The 22,944-nt window shown below is 39.9% G+C and overlaps 1 protein-coding gene across 4 annotated transcripts in view; it reads left to right on the forward strand.

Moving 5' to 3' along the window:
• The window catches only part of mmp28 (matrix metallopeptidase 28), a 37,503-nt gene extending 23,442 nt beyond the window's left edge, over positions 1 to 14,061 (forward strand). For 3 of the 4 annotated variants that reach the window (XM_057838961.1, XM_057838962.1, XM_057838963.1), the window contains 5 exons: positions 165 to 386; positions 2,752 to 2,997; positions 7,423 to 7,575; positions 10,782 to 10,949; positions 11,026 to 14,061. In XM_057838961.1, coding sequence (XP_057694944.1) covers positions 165 to 386; positions 2,752 to 2,997; positions 7,423 to 7,575; positions 10,782 to 10,949; positions 11,026 to 11,420 — 1,184 coding nt within the window. In that variant the 3' untranslated portion in view covers positions 11,421 to 14,061. The remainder of the gene's footprint in view (positions 1 to 164; positions 387 to 2,751; positions 2,998 to 7,422; positions 7,576 to 10,781; positions 10,950 to 11,025) is intronic. The other variant, XM_057838964.1, reaches the window with a different exon arrangement.
• Positions 14,062 to 22,944: the final 8,883 nt, after the last annotated feature.

The raw sequence follows: 22,944 nt of genomic DNA on the forward strand, positions 1-22,944 counted from the left end.
AATTTCTCCCAATCAAAATGGATTAGACGTCTAGGACCACCTATGGCAGCCAATGAGTTAGATAAGTGCCCAATGAAGGGTTAGAAGAGCTTGAAGTGATTCCTCAAGTTTGCATACTTAGTTTTGCTATTGTTTGTGTGTGTGTATGTATGTGTTCTGTGTAGCTGACAAGTGGTCCAAGCATCACCTGGCCTACCAGATAATTAATTGGCCGCGCCACCTGTCCCTGGGGTCAGTGCGACTGGCGGTGAATGCAGCTTTCCAGCTGTGGAGCAACGTGTCAGGCCTCGTGTTCCAGGAAGCCCCTGAAGGGCCAGCTGACATCCGGCTGGCCTTTTATGAGGGCGATCACAACGACGGGACTGGCAACGCCTTTGACGGGCCAGGTTTGGGACGAAGTCAATTTACTGTCATGTCAAAATGAATTTTGTACAGTGCATTCTAGTTACGTATTTTGTGTAGAGCCTATTTACTCAGATTTACAGAATATAGTTCCATTATAGTTGGCAACAAATTGGTGATATGATATTGTTGCGGTGGTTGCAGCTCAACGTTGCATTCGTAGGAAGAATTGACGGAGAATAAGTTGTCTTTTAGCCAAAACTTGGCGTGTTTAATTTCCACTGACATGCGGATACATCCTCTCTCATTGCTGTCTTCACAAGCAATCACACAAATCAAAGTAATCAAAGTCAAACACAAAGAAGTAATAAAGGCAGCACTTTAGACAATTAAGTCCCATCCTGCCATCTTGTGGCGAAAAGATAATATGTCAATAATAACAAGCAATAGGAACATTATTTCAACATCAACGGAGGACACATTTATGAATACAAAACATTTCCTCCACCATTTCTCTCAACACCCCCACTTGTTCTCATGTTGATGCCTTTTTAACAACCAAATGAAATTTTACATTTCAAATTCCAAAAATAACACTGTCAAACTTCTTCAATTTTAACTTTGTTACAGGTTTTGTCATATCAGCTATCATGTCATTCGTTGTCAATCAGGTAGCACTCCGCATCTCCTCTTTTGAGTGCGACTCCACTGCACCGGGTACCATCTGCCAACTCGACGCTGTGGTTCTCTTGTTTGAACGTCTCCTGGAAGCTTTTGAACTTGGTCACGTTAGTGATAATATGAGATGTCGCTCCCGTGTCCACCATCAGGCCTCGTTCCCGGATGCTGTGTGTATCCTGCCGCCTGGTGTCGGGCTGTTCATCCCTCACCTTGAACGCAAAGTCAGGATCTCCATCTTCAGCAATTTTTCTCGCTCCGTCCGGTTTTTCCTTGCGTCTGCAGGTGGTGTCCTTGTGTGTGTCCGTTTTGCACCGACTACACCATGTCTTTTGTCGACATGATTTTGCACGGTGGCCTTTGATCCCACATTTGAAGCACACCAACTCTGTGTCGTCTTTGATCCGGTCACGAGCGTTTGCTTTTGTGGTTTGCTTTGAAGCTCTTTTCAATTTTTCCGTTTCTTCAAAACTTCGGAGTTTGGTTTTGAATCCTGCAAATGTCATGTTCTCATCGGTATGCGCCACATGAACTGCAAATGGCTTGTAACTTTCTGGCAGCCCCTTCAAGACCATTGCGATAAGTAGACCATCTCCCAATGTTTCACCTGCATTTCGCAATGCCGTGATGGCAGTCTCAGCTCTTATTATGTAGTCCACTATGCTTTCTTCGTTTCCCTTTTGAAGAGATGTTAGCATGGTGTACAAGTTTATAATCCTGAGTTTTCCCTTCCCAGCATAATATTCGCTTAATATTTTCAGAGCTTTTCTTCCGTCATTTGGCGCATCTCTCATTATTAACAAGAGGCTTTTATCATCAAGAAGTTGTATCATTTCAGCATCCGCATTTATCATTTCATCATTTTCTCTCTCGGCTTCAGTGTTTGGTCCTACCAGCACTGTGTTCTTTAGCCCGATCAGATGAAAATGTCCCAACATTTTAGTTTCCCAGAGTTCATATTTAGCTTCATCTCCGTCAAATGCCAGTTGAGGTAACCTATTTGTTCCTCGTGGATCCATGTTGCTTGTTAGCTTTTTCCGCTAATCAGCAGTCCGTGAGCGCTCTGTCCATCGCGACCTTCTACACGTTGGAAACTGACTTTACCTTCGAATGACTCCTGGGCCCAGAACCTGTTGAGGTGGTTGCAGCTCAACATTGCATTCATAGAAGAATTGACGGAGAATAAGTTGTCTTTTAGCAGAAAACTTGGCGTGTTTCATTTCCACTGACATGCGGATACATCCTCTCTCATTGCTATCTTCACAGGCAATCACACAAATCAAAGTAATCAAAGTCAAACACAAAGAAGTAATAAAAGTAGCACTTTAGACAATTAAGTCCCATCCTGCCATCTTGTGGCGAAAAGATAATATGTCAATAATAACAAGCATTAGGAACATTATTCCAACATCAACTGAGGACACGTTTATGAATACAAAACATTTCCTCCACCATTCCTCTCAACAGATATTCTTAATTTGCTTTTCTTCACAAAATTCTGACTTGATCCTCATAGAACTACTATTTTTTGGGGCTATCTTCTCATATTATTATTTTTCGAGGAATTCCCAGAAGTTTCATTTGTCTAGTCCTCATGAGCACTTTGCAAATTTTGATTGCAATTTGCATTGTTATATCCAAATCTACTGAAATCTTAATTTTGTTCACACATTGCACCTTCTGAAGTGAAAGGAAGATCATTAAACCTCGTGTTGTTTCTTTACGTTATAGGAGGAACTCTGGCTCATGCGTTCCTACCGCGCAGAGGGGAGGCCCACTTTGACAAGGCCGAGAGGTGGACCCTAAACGGACACAAGGGCCATAATCTGTTCATGGTGATGGCCCATGAAATCGGACACACTCTGGGTTTGCAGCACTCGCCTGTGCGTCATGCCCTCATGTCGCCGTACTACAGAAAACTGGGTCGCAGTCTGGTGATGAGCTGGGATGACATTGTGGCTGTGCAGCAGCTGTATGGTCAGATAATATTTCACACGTTGGGTGCAACTATGTCTTTACATTCATTATTATTCACTTTATCAGAATTAAGCGCTTAGATGTGAACATTGCCTAGATTTGACAGATAAATCCAACTCTGCTTTATTGGAAATTATTGAACATTTTGAGTTATCATAATAATTCCGACATGCAGAGACAGTTGTTTTATGGGCAGCTTGGATGGCAACTGATGTCATTGAAGTGTTTCAGTCACCATTACATGTGATGTATATCACAATGAGGCCATGTCTAAAATTGACTGCACTGGAAACAGAAGCTAGACAAGCTCAAAAACTCAAAAACTTAGCTTAATGGCAGATTGCAAGCAACTATCATTTGCATACAGCCACCTACTGTACAAGAGTGTGGTGGTTTTTATTGGTCAATATCTGGTTCACCTGCCTAATCTTGCTTGTACTCGTGTTGCTGCCTCTAGTGCTGAAGTACAGTATACAGTGAGGAGCAGAAGTATTTGCACCCCTTGTCACCCACTTAGAAAATAGATCTAGGTCTAATATTGAAATTGGTGAGTTTTGTAATCTTTTATTGGCGATCAAAAGAATGTCGCGGGTGTATATTGCTTGGCTCGGGGTAGCTGAGGTGGCGTAAGACGAGGAGGCTCGGAAGGGAGGCAGGCGTGGAATCCGACGAGATGCACACAGAAAACAGGACCTGGGACGAGTGCAAGGTAGTCATAAGCCAGTGTTTAAAGATATCATGTGGGAATGCGAGATACAACTGACGTGGGAAACAGACTAGTTGATTGGGGGACGAGTGGCTTTTAAGAATGGTTGATTGGCATAGCTAGCACCTGTCGCTGCTCCACCCATCTGTCATCCAACCTGCAATCAATAAAAACACACACACCTGCCGGAGGTGGCCAGGTCTCAGGAGGGAGGGGCAGAGGCCCTAACAATCAGACAATTGGAAACCAACTTGGTGAGAATAAATCAAAAGTTGCAGCAATTGCTAGAAAACAGAAAAGGCTAAACATGACTGACAATCTACCTCGGACTGAGGCTCCATGTAATATCTCTCCTTGTGGGGCATCACTCGTGATGAGAAAAGTGAGGGCTCAGGCTAGAACTACATGGCAGGAGTTGGTCAATGACCTGAAGAGAGCTGGATACACAGTTTCAAAGGCTACGGTCAGTAGACCACTACGGTGCAATGGTTTAAAATCAAGCATCACTCAGAAGGTTCCCCTGTTGTAGCCAGTGCATGTGAAGGCCGGTCTGAAGTTTGCCAGGCACCATCTGAATGATGCGGAGGGGTCATGGAAGAAAGTCTTGTGATCAAAGTAGAACATTTTGACGCAAACTTTACTCGTCATGTGTGGAGGAAAAAGAAGGATGAGTACAATCCCAAGAACACCATCCCCACTGTGAAGTATGGGGGGTGCAAGAATGGCTACAACCTCCTTCCCTCAGTCAGAGACTTGAAGATGAGTCGTGGCTGGATCTTCCAACATGACAATGATCCGAAGCACACAGCCAAGCTGACCAAGGAATGGCTGCGTAAAAAAACATCAGGACTAGCCAGTCTCCAGACCTCAATCCAACAGAAAATTTTTCAATGGAGCTGAAACTTTGTGTTTCTCAACGACAGCCCGAAACCTGACAAGATCTGTTTCCATATGTGAAAACCTGGTGAAGAACTACAGAGCGTCTGACCTCTGTAATTTCAAACAAAGGCTTCTGCATGAAATATTAGCACTGATTTTCTCAGGGGTACAAATACTTAAATTATTTGAATAAGTTAAGTGATTTTTTTAAAGATTATGTCTCTATAAGTGGAAATGCATCTATGATTGAAATTTCAGACCTCTACCTATTTTCTAAGTAGGTGAATTTTCAAAATCACAAGGGGCGCAAATACTTCTGCTCCTCACTGTAGTTGCACGGGCCATATTGATTGCACCAGAGGCATGAAAACGAAACTATCAATTCACAATGGGAAAAAAAGAAAACAAACAAAAGTACCGTGTAACGCAAGTGACAATTTGAAAAGTGGTGGAGTAAAAAGTACAGACACCTGCTGTAAAATGTAGTGAAAAGTATAAAGTACCACTTTATTAGTATTTGTACTCAAGTACAAATAACAAAAACATACACAAACATAACACAAAACATACACAAAAATGTACTTAAAGGGAACCACGGATAAAAAGACATGTAGTTCTTAAAAGATAAATGGTAGTACGAGTAATAACAATTTTATATTAAAACCCCTCTTTATGCTTTCGTTTTAATAAATTTTGTAAAATTTTAAATAAAAAAATAAACTAGTAGCTCGCCATTGCTTTGACGTCGCAGGGCGGTGACATCACAGGGCCACGCTGACGTACTTCACAGTCATTATGTAAGGTAGTGATTTTAAATACACCACAAGGTGTCAATGGCGAGTTTTACATACATTAATAAGACATCAAGCCAATGAGTGCGTTTTATCCCTTGACTGACGCCATAGCTCCCTGTATTTTTTTTTTTTTTTTTTTAAGACTGTGTCTATTGTGATTCACGTTCATTTGAATGTTGTCTTCACTAGACTCCTGCAAATGGCTCCCAGCATCATAGTTTGCGTATTGTGACTAAATATTGCCATCCAGTGTATATGTTGAGCAAATTGAGTCTGAGTAAGTTTTATGTGCATTTTGCGCATCTATTTTGATTGTGAATGCCAGTTCTCTTTGCATTGTTGTGTTAACTGTGTGAGAATAGGGCCTCAGTTATACAGATTGAAGCACTTTTCTTCTTGGTGACAATTTTTGAGCGATATGAGTATTAGTTTTGCAGTATTTTCAATCTATGATATTTATGTGTGTTGTGAAAGAGTTGCTGAAGCTTATGCCAATAAACGGCACGGTCTGAGCTACGAATCTGAATGCTTGTGTCCGCTCTCCTTTCTCTCTCCCACTGTGTGTTAAACTACAGTGTCAGTCAAGGAAAAAAACGCACTCATTGGCTTGATCCCTAATTAATGTAAAACTTGCCATTGACACCTTGTGGCGTATTTAAATCACTACCTTACATAATTAAAGAGTGACACTTTTTTTTTTTTTTTTTTTTAAGAGTGACAGGTAGAATTCTGGCAACGTGGCCCTATGACGTCACCGCCCTGCGATGTCAACAACAATGGCGACCTACTAGTTAAAATAATTTTTCAAACTGTATAAAAACGAAAACATCAAGAGGGGTTTCAATATCAAATTATAATAACTTGTACCAACATTTATCTTTTAAGAACTACAAATCTCTCTATCCATGGATCCCTTTAAGTACAGTAACGAAGTACTATTACTTCCTTACATTCCACCACAGGGCAGCAGGAAGGGTGAGTGATGGAAACAGGAGGGTGAGGCTGCAAAATAAAACAGGAAGAGGCGACACTCTACCTAGACAGGACAGAACCCTCCCCCTGGCGTGACAACGTCATTGAGGAAGGATTGTCTCATTCCTATAACCATATAAACCTCCTCCTCCCAGCTCCTCTGTTGATATCAATGGAATTTCTGGTGGGAGGGACTTTAACATAAATGCACACGCAACCACTCACTAATTGTGTAACATAGTTTTAGACTTGCTCACACACGTTAAGTGCCTTAACAATTACTTGTGAAAGGTGCTACATAAAAGAAGAATTTAATAAAATCAAATACATTTTATTTATATACAGTAGCCCTTTACAAAAACCTGGGAGGTCTTCAAAGATCTTTAAAACAAAGAAAAATATAGTACATCATAAATAAAAGGCAGGACTGTATGATACAATAACTGATTGTAATGGGTCACAGTTGACATGAGTTTGCTCAGCCATAGATGGCGTCTATGAAGTCTTTTAAAATTTAATGCATAATTGTCCATAAATGAGGAGTGTATATATTAAAGTGTTTTTTTTTTTTCTTCTTTCTAATGCAGGTATGCTCGTGTCTGCCACCAATAGTGAACACTGCTATTATGTGCATAGTTAAATGAACAATTTTATGACATGTTTGTCATGTCATCACGCAGTTCAGCTGTTTTAATGTTTGAACACGTTCAATCTTGTTTGTTGTTAACAATGTAAAACAACCTTCTGGTGAGGAGAGCTGGATATTATCTTTGCACTGTCATTTAAAACAAGCCAAGACATCTTACATCTTCATTCATTCGGTTGAATCGGATACAGCTGAGGGCTGAATTCTAATTCACTAAACACATCAAGTTGATATTCAGTTTCTAGTTGTCGTAGTTGCACTTTAAGTAGCTAGTGTCACACTGCAGTTGCATCCTTGTGAGTATAAAGTGACAAGGACCAGATGCATAGCTGACACAAATACAGTTGTGGATATGTTGCAAACACTTGTGGTAGCTAAGAAATAATCATTACCATACTTAAAATAAATGACTCCCCCTAATGTTTCAGGTAAGCCCCCTGGCGATCAGCTGGTTCGTGTGCCAGGTGAGGTCCTGCACGCCGCACTGCAGGAGTGGGAGTTGATGGACCTTCACAAGGGACACAAGAGCAACGGCCTGCCGCTCTACTGCCAGTCTGGCATGTTTGACGCCATCACTGTTGGTCAGTCGTAAATATTGTCGAATAACTTTCTCCATCTTGTTTTGAGTGTTAAAGGCTAGTTCACTGACTAATGCACCAGATTCTTCCACTTACTTTTAGTAAATATTTACTATTTGTTCTTATTAAGCCCATACATCTAAAAGTCGTTCATTTTTCACCTAAATCGAGAACAAAATACTTACAAATAATGCTTTCAACAATGTCTATTCTTGAATTGAGGACATTTTTGACAAACAAGTTTTTTAAAGATTAAATATAAAAACTTTTTATTTAAACGCCTGTTAAGCTTGTCACATTGCTAGTTTTCTTATATCAAGAAATTTGAGTAAAATTTACTTGAAGCACTGTTTAAATTATTTCTAGTAGATTTACACTGAAAACAAGGGAATACATTTTGTTTTATTTTATTATTATTATTATTTTTTTAAAGGTTTAAGCAGGTGGGTTTTTGCAGCGCATACCGGTATGTATTTGTTCAGGTGATACACAGTTTGAATTAAACCTTTGTTTTCAAAAACTAAAGAAACATTTTGTAAACTTCCAGAGTAAATGTCTGAATTTTAATAGCAAATTTAAATTGCATTATTTGAACACTAATTATATTAACATACACAAGAAATACAAACTTGTTCATCATCTCTTAAGTATCCAGGAATGCGATAAAAATAAAAATTTGTCTTAATACCATTCAAAATGGTCTGTTAAAATAAATTCAATATAACAAAAAAACTTCTTAGGGAATAACAAAAATAAATAAAAATTGAGCCTTCCTTCAGGTAAAACACTACTGCTTTTGTCCACAAGCACACCCAAACTCAACAAAAAAATAAAATCTCCTTTGGGCTGCTTTAAGACCGCATAAATTAAATAAAAATAAAAACTGGGGAGAATGGGGTAAACCTCGGTTCACTACATTTCTTACAGTTTAATTAACGTTAACAGTAAATAACATCTAGGAGGATATTTCTCTCAAAGCAGCTTCCTCCTCAAGTTTGAGAAATTTGCACAGATTAATCTTATGCTAACGCTGATGCAGGTCAGACTTTCAGTAGCAAAATTAGTGGTCTGTTCCCCACCTACACATCATTTACGTTTTTACATTACTTACAGTGGCTGCTGCTGGCGGAAAAAAACTTCTAATACCCCTTGTCTTTGAAGAGGGCGGAGGAGGCGGCATGTTGTATTTCTGTCGGGGGGGGGCTGAATGCATTTGTGTGTGTGTGAGGGGGGCGGTCAAGTCATAAGCCAATCAAATGTGCATGTGAGGGGGAAAAATGGACAAGCACATTCTGTAAGTGAAAAGAGGTCAATGTTGGTCTGAACATAATTAAAGTACTGTAATTCACTGAATAATGGTAGGGTTAACTCTATCCTTACAACATATGGGAAGACAATCTATATGACCTACATAACTGAAGTCATTATATTATGCAAATACGGCTGCTTAAAAGTTGGTGGGGACAATTTGAGCATCCTGATAAGTTGGTAATGTTATGTCCCTACCGTCCCTATCCAAACCTACGCCCTTGCGTTAAATCCATTTTGACTAGAAGGGAATTGCAGCAATCTTTCAGCCCTGTCAGTGAAAACGAACCGGACATCTAACGCCATCAGTGTCAGCCAATGAGTTGCACAACAATTAGTACAACAATTCAAATAAAGTAGGGATGTTGTGGAAAACGAACAAAAACAGAATACAGTACAATGATTTGCAAATCCTGCTCAACATATATTCAATTGAATACACTACAACAGAGATTCTTAACCTGGGTTTGATCAAACCCCAGGGTTAAGTTTAAGGGGTTTGGCAAAGGACCCTATTATTGTACACTGACTAAAAACAATAATCTGATCCCGCCTGTCTCATCAGACTATAGGACACGGTTCCAGTAATCCATGTGCTTTGTTGACATGTCTTCAGCAAACTGTTTGCGGGTTTTCTTGTGTACTGTCTTCAGAAGAGGCTTCCTCCTGAGGTGACAGCCATGCATACCAATTTGATGTAGGGTGCGGCGTGTGGTCTGAGCACTAACAGGCTGACCCCCCACCTCTTCAGTCTCTGCAGCAATGCTGACAGCACTCCTGTAACAAGTCACATGACATTTTGCAGAGAAATGACAAGCAGTACTCAATTTGGACATTTAGGGTTGTACGTAGTTTTTAAGGGGTGTACTCACTTTTGTTGCCAGGGGTTCAGATATTAATGGTTATATTTTGAGGGGAAAATAAATTAACTCTATTATAATAGCTGCACACAGAGTACTTTTCATTGTGTGAAAGTGTCATGTTGTCCCATGAAAAGACATACTTAAATATCTGCAGAAATGCGAGGGGTGTACTCACTTTTGTGATACACTGTACCATTCCTGTCCTACACAATACTGAAACTAATATAGTAGTAAGTACATTCTATGTTCATGTGGCAGTATGTTACACAAAATCCCAAGCTATGGGTTAGGGCAGTGATCCCAAACCTCCGGGCCAAGGACCGGTACCGGTCCGTGGCGCATTTGCTACCATGCTGCAGAGAAATAACGAATCATTTTTTAATGCCCGCGATCTGGCCTTTGCCTCTTGACACATAATTATGCCTGTCTACTCTATTGACTAATCCGAGTAGAGATTTGTGTACATCGCCATCTAGTGCTTTGCCGCCATTACTGGGGTGTTTGCACACTTCAAGCGTCCGTCAATGTAAACAGTAACGTTAGCTACTGTTGACTGTCTGCTGCGGTGCCGTCTTTGGACAACTTTTTTACAGGGAAAGGCCACCTGCTGAGCCAAAAGAGGAGCCTACAACCAAGTCTATTCTGCATGATATGTGGCCAAAAGCTAGCAAACGAGGCAAAAACAGCAAATGCACTAAGAGCATCATACCTAGTGGCGAACCTAATTGCTAAAGCCAAAAAAGCTTTCACTATTGGAGAAGAACTTGTTATGCCTGTGACCAAGGATATTTGCCATCAGGTTTTAGGAGAGGCCACTGTTAAAAAAGGTCAATTCAGCGTATGGTAAGTTACATTTTGCCTGCACTTAATGAATGGCATTAAGTATGAAGAATGGCAGCGATCGTTTGCTGCCAGACTCTCCCAGTCGAGAGGGATTGATCAATGGCATTCACAGCCGGACCTCCCTGTTCAAATGAATTGGAAGAAGTTATCTGTCCCTTTAATATTATAATCAAGCTGTTATTGTGTTAAACCCAGACGCAAACAGGACAGTCCTCGTGTTTCGAGGTGGCGTGTACTGGACCGTGTCAGCAGAGGGGCGCTCGACTGGCCCCCTGGCGCTCCGTCAACGTTGGGCCGACCTGCCGCCTGCCATCGAGGCAGCCACCTTCTCACCTCTGGACGCCAAATGGTACTTCTTTAAAGGTATTCTTCTCCGACCACCCGTTCTCTATCCATCATGCTGTTGCACTGGTTAAGGTGCTTGTTGTCTTTCCTTCAGGGAAGCGTATGTGGCGTTACACAGGCCAAGTGCTGGATGTGGGCTTCCCCCGGGAGAGCATGGACGTGGGCCTACCACGCCACCCGGACTGCGCCTTCTTCTACGCCGCACTAGGTCACATGGTGCTGCTCAAGGGCTCTCGTTACTTTGTCCTCAACCTGCAAACAATGAGCGGAGAGCCCTACTACCCACGCAAGCTTAAAGACTGGAAGGGCGTCCCGCAGGGCACCAACGGGGCGCTGAGCCGTCCGGACGGATGCCTTTATCTGTTCAAGGAGCGCCACTTCTGGAGGTTTGACCCGCTCAAGGTGCGAGTCACCCGAGTAGGCCAGTGGGCCAAAGAGCTGAGCTGGACCGGTTGTAGTCCAGCTCTTCACACCAATGACATCCTTTAGAGAATGCTCTACTTTTTTCCATTTGGAAGGCACCTAATTGGTTTACGCAATTATTGCTGTGCTTTCGGTTTTTCACTTAAATATTTGATATTTATGGACCAAAACTGTTGTTTTGTTTTTTAAATAGAAAGTTATTGTGTAAATTAGTTACAGAACCAATAATAGTACTGAGTACATACTACCTAAGTATGTGCAATTGTGCTGGTTGGTTGTAACAACATATAGATCAAGGGCCCTTTTTATCAAATCAAATCGTGCCAGACTTTGTTATACTGGCAAATACAGGTAGTCCCCGGGTTACGACTTACTCGACCTACGCGATTTTGACTTGACGACGCTGTCCGCCATTTTGTCTCCAGTCATTTTTTTGGTCACATAAACAGTACCTTATTGTTCCTCACAGTATCTTATTGTTTACTTTACTTTAGTAATATGGAGAGGAGTCGCATCCCATTTGGCAAACCAGGCAATTGCCTAGGGTCCCCAGCCAGCCGGGGCCCCCAGAGGTCCAACAGATTTATCACACACAGCTTTACTACACTGTTGCAGCGATAGGTGAAGGGAGTGTTTCAATACTAAGGAATCATTTGGCAAATTGTCTAACGTTTCTGTTATCAATCCCAACCAGCACTAACCATGTCACGTAGATTATACATGTTTGAGAAAGTCCAATCAGCTACTAATATCATATGATTGTTTAAAGTGAGACTCACCAAGTATTCTATGGAAAGTTCTTGCCAAGGTATATTACATTGATTTTCACAGGCCACCTCATTATTCATGTGACTACTTAAAGAAATGGTGATTTTTTCCCAAAAAGTCTATTAATGGGTCTATCATATTCCTCGTCGAATCCTCTATAAGAAAAATATAACATATATGCATCTAAAATAATCCTAAATGATTTTATTAGCAATTTTAATACTCCTTTTAGCAAGGATCCTTGGGTATGCGTACGTTCCCATAGCAACCATTCCTGTTATTGTCCTACTCACAAGCACTGCGTATTCTGGGAGCGAGAATAGGCGTAAGGTGCGCATTTCGAGCAGAGGACGGACACTTTTACGGCCAAGATGACCGCACGTAAACGCAGCGCGCACTTGCAACCCCCCACCATTGTGTTCATTATACTGCGCGAGTATGTATGTGTGTCAAGTGACTCAGAGAGTGGGCGGCGATCTGGCCTTTTTGTAATTGGCAAAATGAAGAGAAGTTATCCTTCTGGAAGTGAAAAAGAAAAAAAGCAGAAGAGGAGAAAAGGAAGCAAGACAGCGGTGAGTTTACCATGATACTGTAGTTTTATGTCCTAATGTAGTAGAAGCACTGCAGACTAGTGGTAGTAGTAGTAGTAGTAGTAGTAGTAGTACCAATTAACCAGTTAACTGCCTTGACTTGTGGTAGCTAGCTTGTTAGCGTTTGCTAACAGCATTGCAGCATGCTAGTGTTTCTTCATCCATAAAGATGTTACCTAGAACATAAAATCAGTGTTTAGAATCAACGTAAACATTTTCATCTGGGAATTTTTTTCAGAAGGTGTCAGTCTCCCCCAGGGCACCTGTGGTTACAATAGAAGCTTACATCCACTAAGTGTGGAATGAATAAATAATGAAATGGGGGGGAGGGGGAGCACTTTCAGTGTCCTAAAAAGCGCTCTATTAGAGCGAGGCGTTATTAGACTTTTATTAAATATGCTATTGCTCCAAGTCCAACTGTCCCCCTTACTTGGACGCGCTCGAAGGGCCCCATGTTGCTTGTTGCCTGGGGCCGCCGGGGACCCGTGCTACGCCTCTGGTAATATGTGTTCTGTCCTCACTAAATGGGAAGTTGTTCAGCTTTACAGACAGCAAACAAGGCAATTGTGCTTTTTGAAGATTTTTACTTCCTTCACTTTTGATAATTTGTAAAGCTGTACCACACATTTGTACAGTTGTGTTGAAAACTAAACGCATTTTAAGAATTTAAAAAAAAACTTGAAACAAAACAATTGGTATTCAAAGGTCCATCTACTCTGATCAATATGTAAAGTGACTAGATTAAATTAGCCTAAACTGCCTAACAAAAGTCCTCTAGTTTAAATACTACAAATGCTAACGTATTTACAATTCTCATAGCAAATTGCTCACACGTAACCCCACAAACTATAGCTGTAACCTTAGTTACAAATGCATACACAAACATATATTGGCTGAAACAACTTACAGCCTTATGCGGGCCAAACCAGAGTGCAGCTATCCTTTATCCATGTCCAGAGGTGGGTACTAGTAACGCGTTACATGTACTGCGTTACATTTACTTGAGTAACTTTTTTTTTTTTTTTTTTAAATGTACCTCTAAGAGTAGTTTTACTAAGCCGTACTTTTTACTTTGACTTGATATGATTTGTGAAGAAAAAAATGCTACACTTACTCTGCTACTTTGGGCTACACAAGAGTTGTTACATTTTCCCTCTTTATTCTACGTATTAGATTTATTATTATTTTGCCAGCAATGCCAACGGTAGCTCGACCAATTGCACTAATGAGACATCGCAACAATGATCACATGACTCCACTACACCAATCTGACGCAAGCTTGCCGTTCTATGATCACGCCAGGTACAGTGCCTTGCAAAAGTATTCGGCCCCCTTGAACCTTGCAACCTTTCGCCACATTTCAGGCTTCAAACATAAAGATATAAAATTTTAATTTTTTGTCAAGAATCAACAACAAGTGGGACACAATCGTGAAGTGGAACAAAATTTATTGGATAATTTCAACTTTTTGAACAAATAAAAAACTGAAAAGTGGGGCGTGCAATATTATTCGGCCCCCTTGCATTAATACTTTGTAGCGCCACCTTTTGCTCCAATTACAGCTGCAAGTCGCTTGGGGTATGATTCTATCAGTTTTGCACATCGAGAGACTGACATTCTTGCCCATTCTTCCTTGCAAAACAGCTCGAGCTCAGTGAAGTTGGATGGAGAGTGTTTGTGAACAGCAGTCTTCAGCTCTTTCCACAGATTCTCGATTGGATTCAGGTCTGGACTTTGACTTGGCCATTCTAACACCTGGATACGTTTATTTTTTAACCATTCCATTGTCGATTTGGCTTTATGTTTTGGATCATTGTCCTGTTGGAAGATAAATTTCCGTCCCAGTCTCAGGTCTTGTGCAGATACCAACAGGTTTTCTTCCCGAATGTTCCTGCATCCATCTTCCCGTCAATTTTAACCATCTTCCCTGTCCCTGCTGAAGAAAAGCAGGCCCAAACCATGATGCTGCCACCACCATGTTTGACAGTGGGGATGGTGTGTTCAGGGTGATGAGCTGTGTTGCTTTTACGCCAAACATATCGTTTTGCATTGTGGCCAAAAAGTTCAATTTTGGTTTCATTTGACCAGAGCACCTTCTTCCACATGTTTGGTGTGTCTCCCAGGTGGCTTGTGGCAAACTTTAAACGAGACTTTTTATGGATATCTTTGAGAAATGGCTTTCTTCTTGCCACTCTTCCATAAAGGCCAGATTTGTGCAGTGTACGACTGATTCTTGTCCTATGGACAGACTCTCCCACCTCAGCTGTAGATCTCTGCAGTTCATCCAGAGTGATCATGGGCCTCTTGGCTGCATCTCTGATCAGTTTTCTCCCTGTTTGAGAAGAAAGTTTGGAAGGACGGCCGGGTCTTGGTAGATTTGCAGTGGTCTGATGCTCCTTCCATTTCAATATGATGGCTTGCACAGTGCTCCTTGAGATGTTTAAAGCTCGGGAAATCTTTTTGTATCCAAATCCGGCTTTAAACTTCTCCACAACAGTATCTCGGACCTGCCTGGTGTGTTCCTTGGTTTTCATAATGCTCTCTGCACTTTAAACAGAACCCTGAGACTATCACAGAGCAGGTGCATTTATACGGAGACTTGATTACACACCGGTGGATTCTATTTATCATCATCGGTCATTTAGGACAACATTGGATCATTCAGAGATCCTCACTGAACTTCTGGAGTGAGTTTGCTGCACTGAAAGTAAAGGGGCCGAATAATATTGCACGCCCCACTTTTCAGTTTTTTATTTGTTAAAAAAGTTTAAATTATCCAATAAATGTTGTTCCACTTCACGATTGTGTCCCACTTGTTGTTGATTCTTGACAAAAAATTAAAATTTTGTATCTTTATGTTTGAAGCCTGAAATGTGGCGAAAGGTTGCAAGATTCAAGGGGGCCGAATACTTTTGCAAGGCACTGTAGTTCAATCATGTGCCGTAAAAAGGGCGATCATGCTATTTGGACGAATAATGCTTCATTTTTGTATTTTTTCCTCTCTTGCCGGAGTTCAAAGATTATTTATTTATTTATTTATTTGTATTTCTGTATTGGGTTATTGTAAGTATCATTATAACAACAGTTCATATAAAGTGGGGCAAATAAGTATTTAGTCAACCACCAATTGTGCAAGTTCTCCTACTTGAAAAGATTAGAGAGGCCTGTAATTGTCAACATCAGTAAACCTCAACCATGAGAGACAGAATTTGGGGAAAAAAACAGAAAATCACATTGTTTAATTTTTAAAGAATTTATTTCCAAATTAGATTGGAAAATAAGTATTTGGTCACCTACAAACAAGCAAGATTTCTGGCTGTCAAAGAGGTCTAACTTCTTCTAACGAGATCTAACAAGGCTCCAATCGTTACCTGTATTAATGGCACCTGTTTTAACTCATTATCAGTATAAAAGACACCTGTCTACAACCTCAGTCAGTCACACTCCAAACTCCACTATGGCCAAGACCAAAGAGCTGTCGAAGGACACCAAAGACCAAATTGTAGTCCTGCACCAGACTGGGAAGACCGAATCTGCAATAGGTAAAACGCTTGGTGTAAAGAAATCAACTGTGGGGGCAATTATTAGAAAATGGAAGACATGCAAGACCACTGGTAATCTACTTCGATCTGGGGCTCCATGCAAGATCTCACCCCGTGGTGTCTAAATGATAACAAGAACGGTGAGCAAAAATCCCAGAACCACACGAGGGGACCGAGTGAATGACCTACAGAGAGCTGGGACCACAGTAACAAAGGCTACTATCAGTAACACAATGCGCCGCCAGGGACTCAAATCCTACACTGCCAGACCTGTCCCCCTGCTGAAGCCAGTACATGTCCAGGCACGTCTGCGGTTCGCTAGAGAGCATTTGGATGATCCAGAAGAGGAATGGGAGAATGTCTTATGGTCAGATGAAACCAAAATAGAACTTTTTGGTAGAAACACAGGTTCTCGTGTTTGGAGGAGAAAGAATACTGAATTGCATCCGAAGAACATCATACCCACTGTGAAGCATGGGGGTGTAAACATCATGCTTTGGGGCTGTTTTTCTGCAAAGGGAACAGGACACCTGATCTGTGTAAAGGAAAAAATGAATGAGGCCATGTATCGAGAGATTTTGAGTGAAAATATCCTTCCATCAGCAAGGGCATTAAAGATGAGACGTGGCTGGGTCTTTCAGCATGACAATGATCCCAAACACACAGCCAGGGCAACAAAGGAGTGGCTTCGTAAGAAGCATTTCAAGGTCCTGGAGTGGCCTAGCCAGTCTCCAGATCTCAACCCCATAGAAAATCTGTGGAGGGAGTTGAAAGTCCGTGTTGTCCAACGACAGCCCCAAAACATCACTGCTCTAGAGGAGATCTGGATGGAGGAATGGGCCAAAATACCAGCAACAGTGTGTGAAAAGCTTGTGAAGAGTTACAGAAAACGTTTGGCCTCCGTTATTGCCAACAAAGGGTACATAACAAAGCATTGACCAAATACTTATTTTCCACCATGATTTGCAAATAAATTCTTTGAAAATCAAACAATGTGATTTTCTGGGTTTCTTTTCCACATTCTGTCTCTCATGGTTGAGGTTCATCCATTTACACAACTACAGGCCTCTCTAATATTTTCAAGTGGGAGAACTTGAACAATTAGTGCTTGACTATATACTTATTTGCCCCACTGTAGGTAAGTTTGTGCTGAGAGGGAAAAAACAACATATTTTTAAAGAAAAAAAAAAAAAAAAAAAAAAAAGCAGTTACTCACATAGGCAGAGTTGGACTTTTAGGGCATGGGGGGGCACAACATGTTGGTGACCTCCAAACGCAGTGTCAGCAATAAAATTAACTTACAGAATGTAAAGAATATTTATAATAATAAGTTGACAATGAGCGTATTTTGTTTCCCATCATTCTTGAGGGGAATTCTAAATCAGGCTGCTCAGGCAATAATTTTCGCCAAGGTCGTCATCCATTGAATATAGTATGCCCAGCGGTGTTGTCCCAATGTAGTTACCCAAGTCAAAAATTGTATCCCCTGGGCGGAGCCATATTGAGGTAGATTTTTTTTCTTTAGTATTCAAAAAAAAAAAAAAAAAAAAAAGCTGCGTCAATCAAAATATATATTTTCAATCAAAAAAGAATGTCGCTTCAATCAAAAAAAAAAGTGTTTGAATGCAAAAACAAAAATTTGAAACTAAAATAAAAACTCCCCAAAAATGCATGTGAGAGCTATTTTTCTTTGATCGATTTTTTTTTTTTTTTTTTTTTTGACTGAAGTCAAGTTTTTTTTTTTTTTTTAATTGAAGCAACTTTTTTGATTGAAGTAATGTTTATTTGTGTTTGGGCCACATTTTGGCTAGGACATTTTTGTCTTTATTATTCAATCAAAAAATAAGTTGCTTCAAAAAATATATATATTTTCAAAAAGAAAAATCAATCAAAAAAAGAAAAATTTCTATCACAATGCATAAAATTATATGCAAAGCAAATGACCGTCTAAGGTGCTAGTCACATGATCTGTTCGAAAAATAATTTTGACCCATTATTAAAAAAAAATTTGTTCATTCATTTTTGTTGCAGTTTTATTGCTTTACAACTTTTATATATTTAGGAAAGTCAATTACATGCAAGGAATCTATTCGGCCACCAGGGGGGGCTTGCCCCCCGAACCCCCCCTTAAAATCCGCTTATGGTTACTCACAATGTTACTCATTACTTGAGTATTCATTTCACTGGATACTTTTTTACTTGTGCTTGAGTACATTCTTGAGATTACTACTTTTACATTTGTAATATTATTTTTAAGTAACGCTACTGTTAATTGAGTAAAATTTTTGACTCCTCTACCCAGGGGCGGACTGGTAATCTGTGGCTTCTGGAGGATCACAGAACAGCCGGTGCCCTGGACGGCCGGCGGCCGCCATTCATATTACTTCACTGTTTTTATCCCCCCTATCCTCTGATTATCTACAGTTCGCATCCAATCCGACAGGTGGCAGCAATGCGCCTGGCTGTTCACCGCCAATCTGAGAGAAGAACGAAGAAAGCACAGAGTAGCCTTCATTGGTTCCTTGTGGAAGCAAAATAGCGATGAGCGTTAATGCACAATATGGATGGTGGTGGCAAAAAAAGAAAAGAGATGGGTGGCGTGGAGAAGGTTAGGGAGAAAGAAAGAAAGAAAGAAACTGGAGAGGGAAGCATTAAAATGTCTTAAGTTGACAAATATTTTCTCAAGCAGCAGTCTGGCTGCAACGGCCACGTCGGGTAACAACTGCCCAGCCCTCGACGATGGTGAGAGTGGTAGTGGCAGCCGCTCTAATGTGCAGCCGGTGCAGGGAGAGAGAAAAGAAGAGGGAGGGGGTAATGATAAGCTGGTGGAAGTTCTCTAGACAAGCGAAAAGCAAGTAAGTAGGGATGAAGAGAGTTACTTGCTCGGTATACTGGCAATTGTTATCCACCAGGTAGCTACATTTTAAATGATATAAATGACAATTAAAGGGTTAGTGCCAGCTAGTCCATGTACCCGTTAGAAATCGTGTCAAGTTACAGTATGCTAGTCCAACTATCCCTAAGAAAAAATATTTTAGCTGTAAAACAACGTATGCACACGCAGCAGCAATATAAATTCAGAAGAAATATAAAATATTAATGAAATGAATGATTTTACTTTAAAGTTTAGGTAGCTAAATTGATATGATATATATTTTTAATCTTATATCGTTTTGTTTTCTGGTTAATACTTTCCAAAGAAGGTTATGTATAAAGGATTTGTCTTGAAATGTTTATTGTATTTTCATTGAAATTTGTGTGGCAAGATTAATTATGGCATAATCAATGAAGTCATTTTATAGACACAAGGGATAGGTGCTATGATAATCAATTGGATACATAAAACTTGCTTTAAAAAATAAATTCTTTAATTTGTTTATTCAGGTAGATCATACAGCTAGGGCAGAAGATGAATCCAATTCCAGTTCAGCCTTGCAGTACTTTGAGCGCCCCAAGTCAGAGAGTCACAGTCTAGACACATTTTTTACTTACCACCCTCAGTAGAAGACAAAACACCTGACTGTACAAAGAGTATTCATACGCAAAGATGGCACAGATAGAAAATGGCTAACATACTGCGAAGAAAATCATAAATTATATTGTATATGTATAATAATGCAATGTGTAGTTCTTCATAGCCGCTTCATTTTTCTCTCAAAGTGCACGAAATTGATGCATTTTACAATAAAATGTAAAAAAAAAAAAAAACCCTAGAGGGTCTGTGTTTCCCTTCGTACAACGATTCATGTGGGCTGGGCTGAGTCAAAGTCCAGGTCTGCTTTTTGGTCCCAGTCCGCCCCTGCCTCTACCCACCTCTGTCCATATCAGACGTCAGAGTCTGCTTATGTCATACGAGGCGACAATCCAGCCAGATCCAACGATGCCACCAGAGGGCAGTGACAAAATTGTCACTTTTTTTTTTTTTTTAAATTGCTTTCGGTGAAATGCAACTTGTTTGAAGTGTGAACAAGATGACAGTAAACTGAGGCCCTTGGATTGAATTGTGGCAGACTTTGTATCATATTGTTGTCCAAATAATTGATTTTGAATTGTCATGAAATAGTTTTTACCCCCATGTCTAGTTGGTGCAATAATGACACATTAGTACTTGAAATACTTTAATTTTATGATAATTAGCCTGTTGATGTTCTAGAATTTGACATGACTCAGCAGATCTAAGCATCAACAACCGTCAGGTGTGCTACGACGTCAATCGGGTCCGACGTTACTTGAAGGCCAAGCAGCAGCATTTCAAAAACACTGATTCATTTACAAGAGAGCAAATGAGCAGCCATCCCAATACTTGAACAATAAACATTTTGTGTAACTGCCTTTTGGTCTCGAATAAATAAAAAGTGGTTTTCTCATCCCTATTGCGATTACAGTACACATAATACATCCTGACAATTTGTACTCTACTGCAATTTCACCACAATATACAGTAAACATCTAAACATGACACATTTTTTAGGTGTAATTATTGCTGGAGGTATTATTGACGCTGTTAATGCTACTTTAAGCTCAGTTCCATTACAGCTTTTGTGCAGAAATCTGTTTTTGGTAAACAGGGGTATGGGTGGGTGTAACATTCAAACACATGAGTTAGGTCTACATATAATTAACATATGGATAAATAAAACTATCCATCCTTTCATGTTCTCTTGCAATTCTTCTCATTAGGGGAGTGAACTAGCTAATTTAGTCCTGGACTGATGGCCAGCCAATTGTAGCGCACATACAAACAACCACCATATTGTTGGAATAAAACTTCACACCAGGGGTGTCCAAATGTTTCTCACCGAGGGCCGCTTTCACAAAAATCAAAGGATGCAAGTGCCAACTTGAAATCCTTCCACTTTCATTTGTTAAACATCACATCGAACAGCACTAATGTACAGTATGTTTCTATGGTTATACACACTCAGCATATGTGCGTTTTAACCCTCTAACCTCGATCAGAAATCGGGCCGGATTACGTCATTTTCAGAGGATCGGAATCAGGTGTAAACAATCGGGTTTTTAAAATGTGTTTACTTTGAAGTCTTAACTCATTGGCTGCCATTGACATTGGCTCCATCTAGTGTTTAAACTCAGAAGTGCAACAGAATGTAGGCTGAAATCAAGTTCTTGTGAGGGCCATATTCCATGATATTTAATTATCATATGAACATACTCTACATCATATACTGTGTATATATATATGGCGGAAAACACTCAGGTGACTTGAAGTTATGCTCTGAGACCCCCAATTTGACCAAATTTCAAAACTGTCCTATATGCATGTGTGATACATCATTGGAAAGTTTAAAATTTGTATTTTATGGGGGAAGAAACATTTTGAATAGGAGGGTATTTAAAAAAATAAATAAATAAATAAACTAGGGCTGTCAAACGATTAAAATTTTTAATCGAGTTAATTACAGCTTAAAAAATAATTAATCGTAATTAATCGCAATTAATCACAATTCAAACCATCTATAAAATATGCCATATTTTTATAGAAATTATTGTTGGAATGGAAAGATAAGACACGAGATGGATATATATATTCAACATACGGTACACAAGGACTGTATTTGTTTATTATAACAATAAATCAACAAGATGGCATTAACATTATTAACATTCTGTTAAAACGATCCATGGATAGAAAGACTTGTAGTTCTTAAAAGAAAAATGTTAGTACAAGTTATAGAAATGTTGTATTAAAACCCCTCTTAATGTTTTCGTTTTAATAAAATTTGTAAAATTTACAATCAAAAAATAAACTAGTAGCCCGCCATTGTTGATGTCAATAATTACTTGAATTATTGCTGAAGCCTATAAAATCAGTCGCACCCAAGCGCCAGCAGAGGGCGGCAAAACTCTATAAAACACAACAAGTGAGCGTTTCACTGTACTGTCATTTAAATCTGTCTGAGCGGGGCATCTGCGTTAATTGCGTCAAATATTTTAACGTGATTAATTAAAAAAACTAATTAACGCCCATTAACGCGATAATATTGACAGCCCTAAAATAAACAGCAAAACCCTACCTTGATGCAAGAGCACGCGAAAGCAGAATTAAAGACGCCATGATTTTAACGAGATATTATCGTGTACCTTGTTTTGATCAGAAAACTCCATGTAGCATGTATCATTGAGTATCAAGACACAGATGTGAATGGCCACAGCCGGATTTTTGGGGGATTTTATGGGTGAAACATGGTAATATAACAAGGGTCGCGATGCAGAAATCGCAGACATCAAGGAGTGGTTGAGATGTTCTTTTTCATATATTTACCCTTTTAAACGTCCCCCCCACCCCCAATTTGTCTTTGCTTGCATCGGTTATTTAACATCTAACATATTGGGGAAAATGCGACTAACAAAAAAATACAATTAATCGATAGTTATGAGCAAGGGCTTAGGTTTGGTCTCAACATTGGTAGGGATGATATAACAGCATAACCTCATGTACATTTTTTGCTGAGGATGGGATAAGACCAAACCAACTGGGTGATTGGGGCTCGGGGCTACATTTCTCACCAATAAATTGATATGATTGATCATTGTATAATAAATCTGTATTGACTTATACTAACTTTCATGTATATTGGTTCAGGTGATACACCGTTTGATTCAAACCTTTGTTTTCAAAAACTACTAAAGAAACATTTTGAAAACTTCCAGAATAAATGTCTGGATTTT

Source organism: Corythoichthys intestinalis, chromosome 6 (assembly GCF_030265065.1).
Source record: "Corythoichthys intestinalis isolate RoL2023-P3 chromosome 6, ASM3026506v1, whole genome shotgun sequence".
Classification (NCBI taxonomy): Eukaryota; Metazoa; Chordata; class Actinopteri; order Syngnathiformes; family Syngnathidae; genus Corythoichthys; species Corythoichthys intestinalis.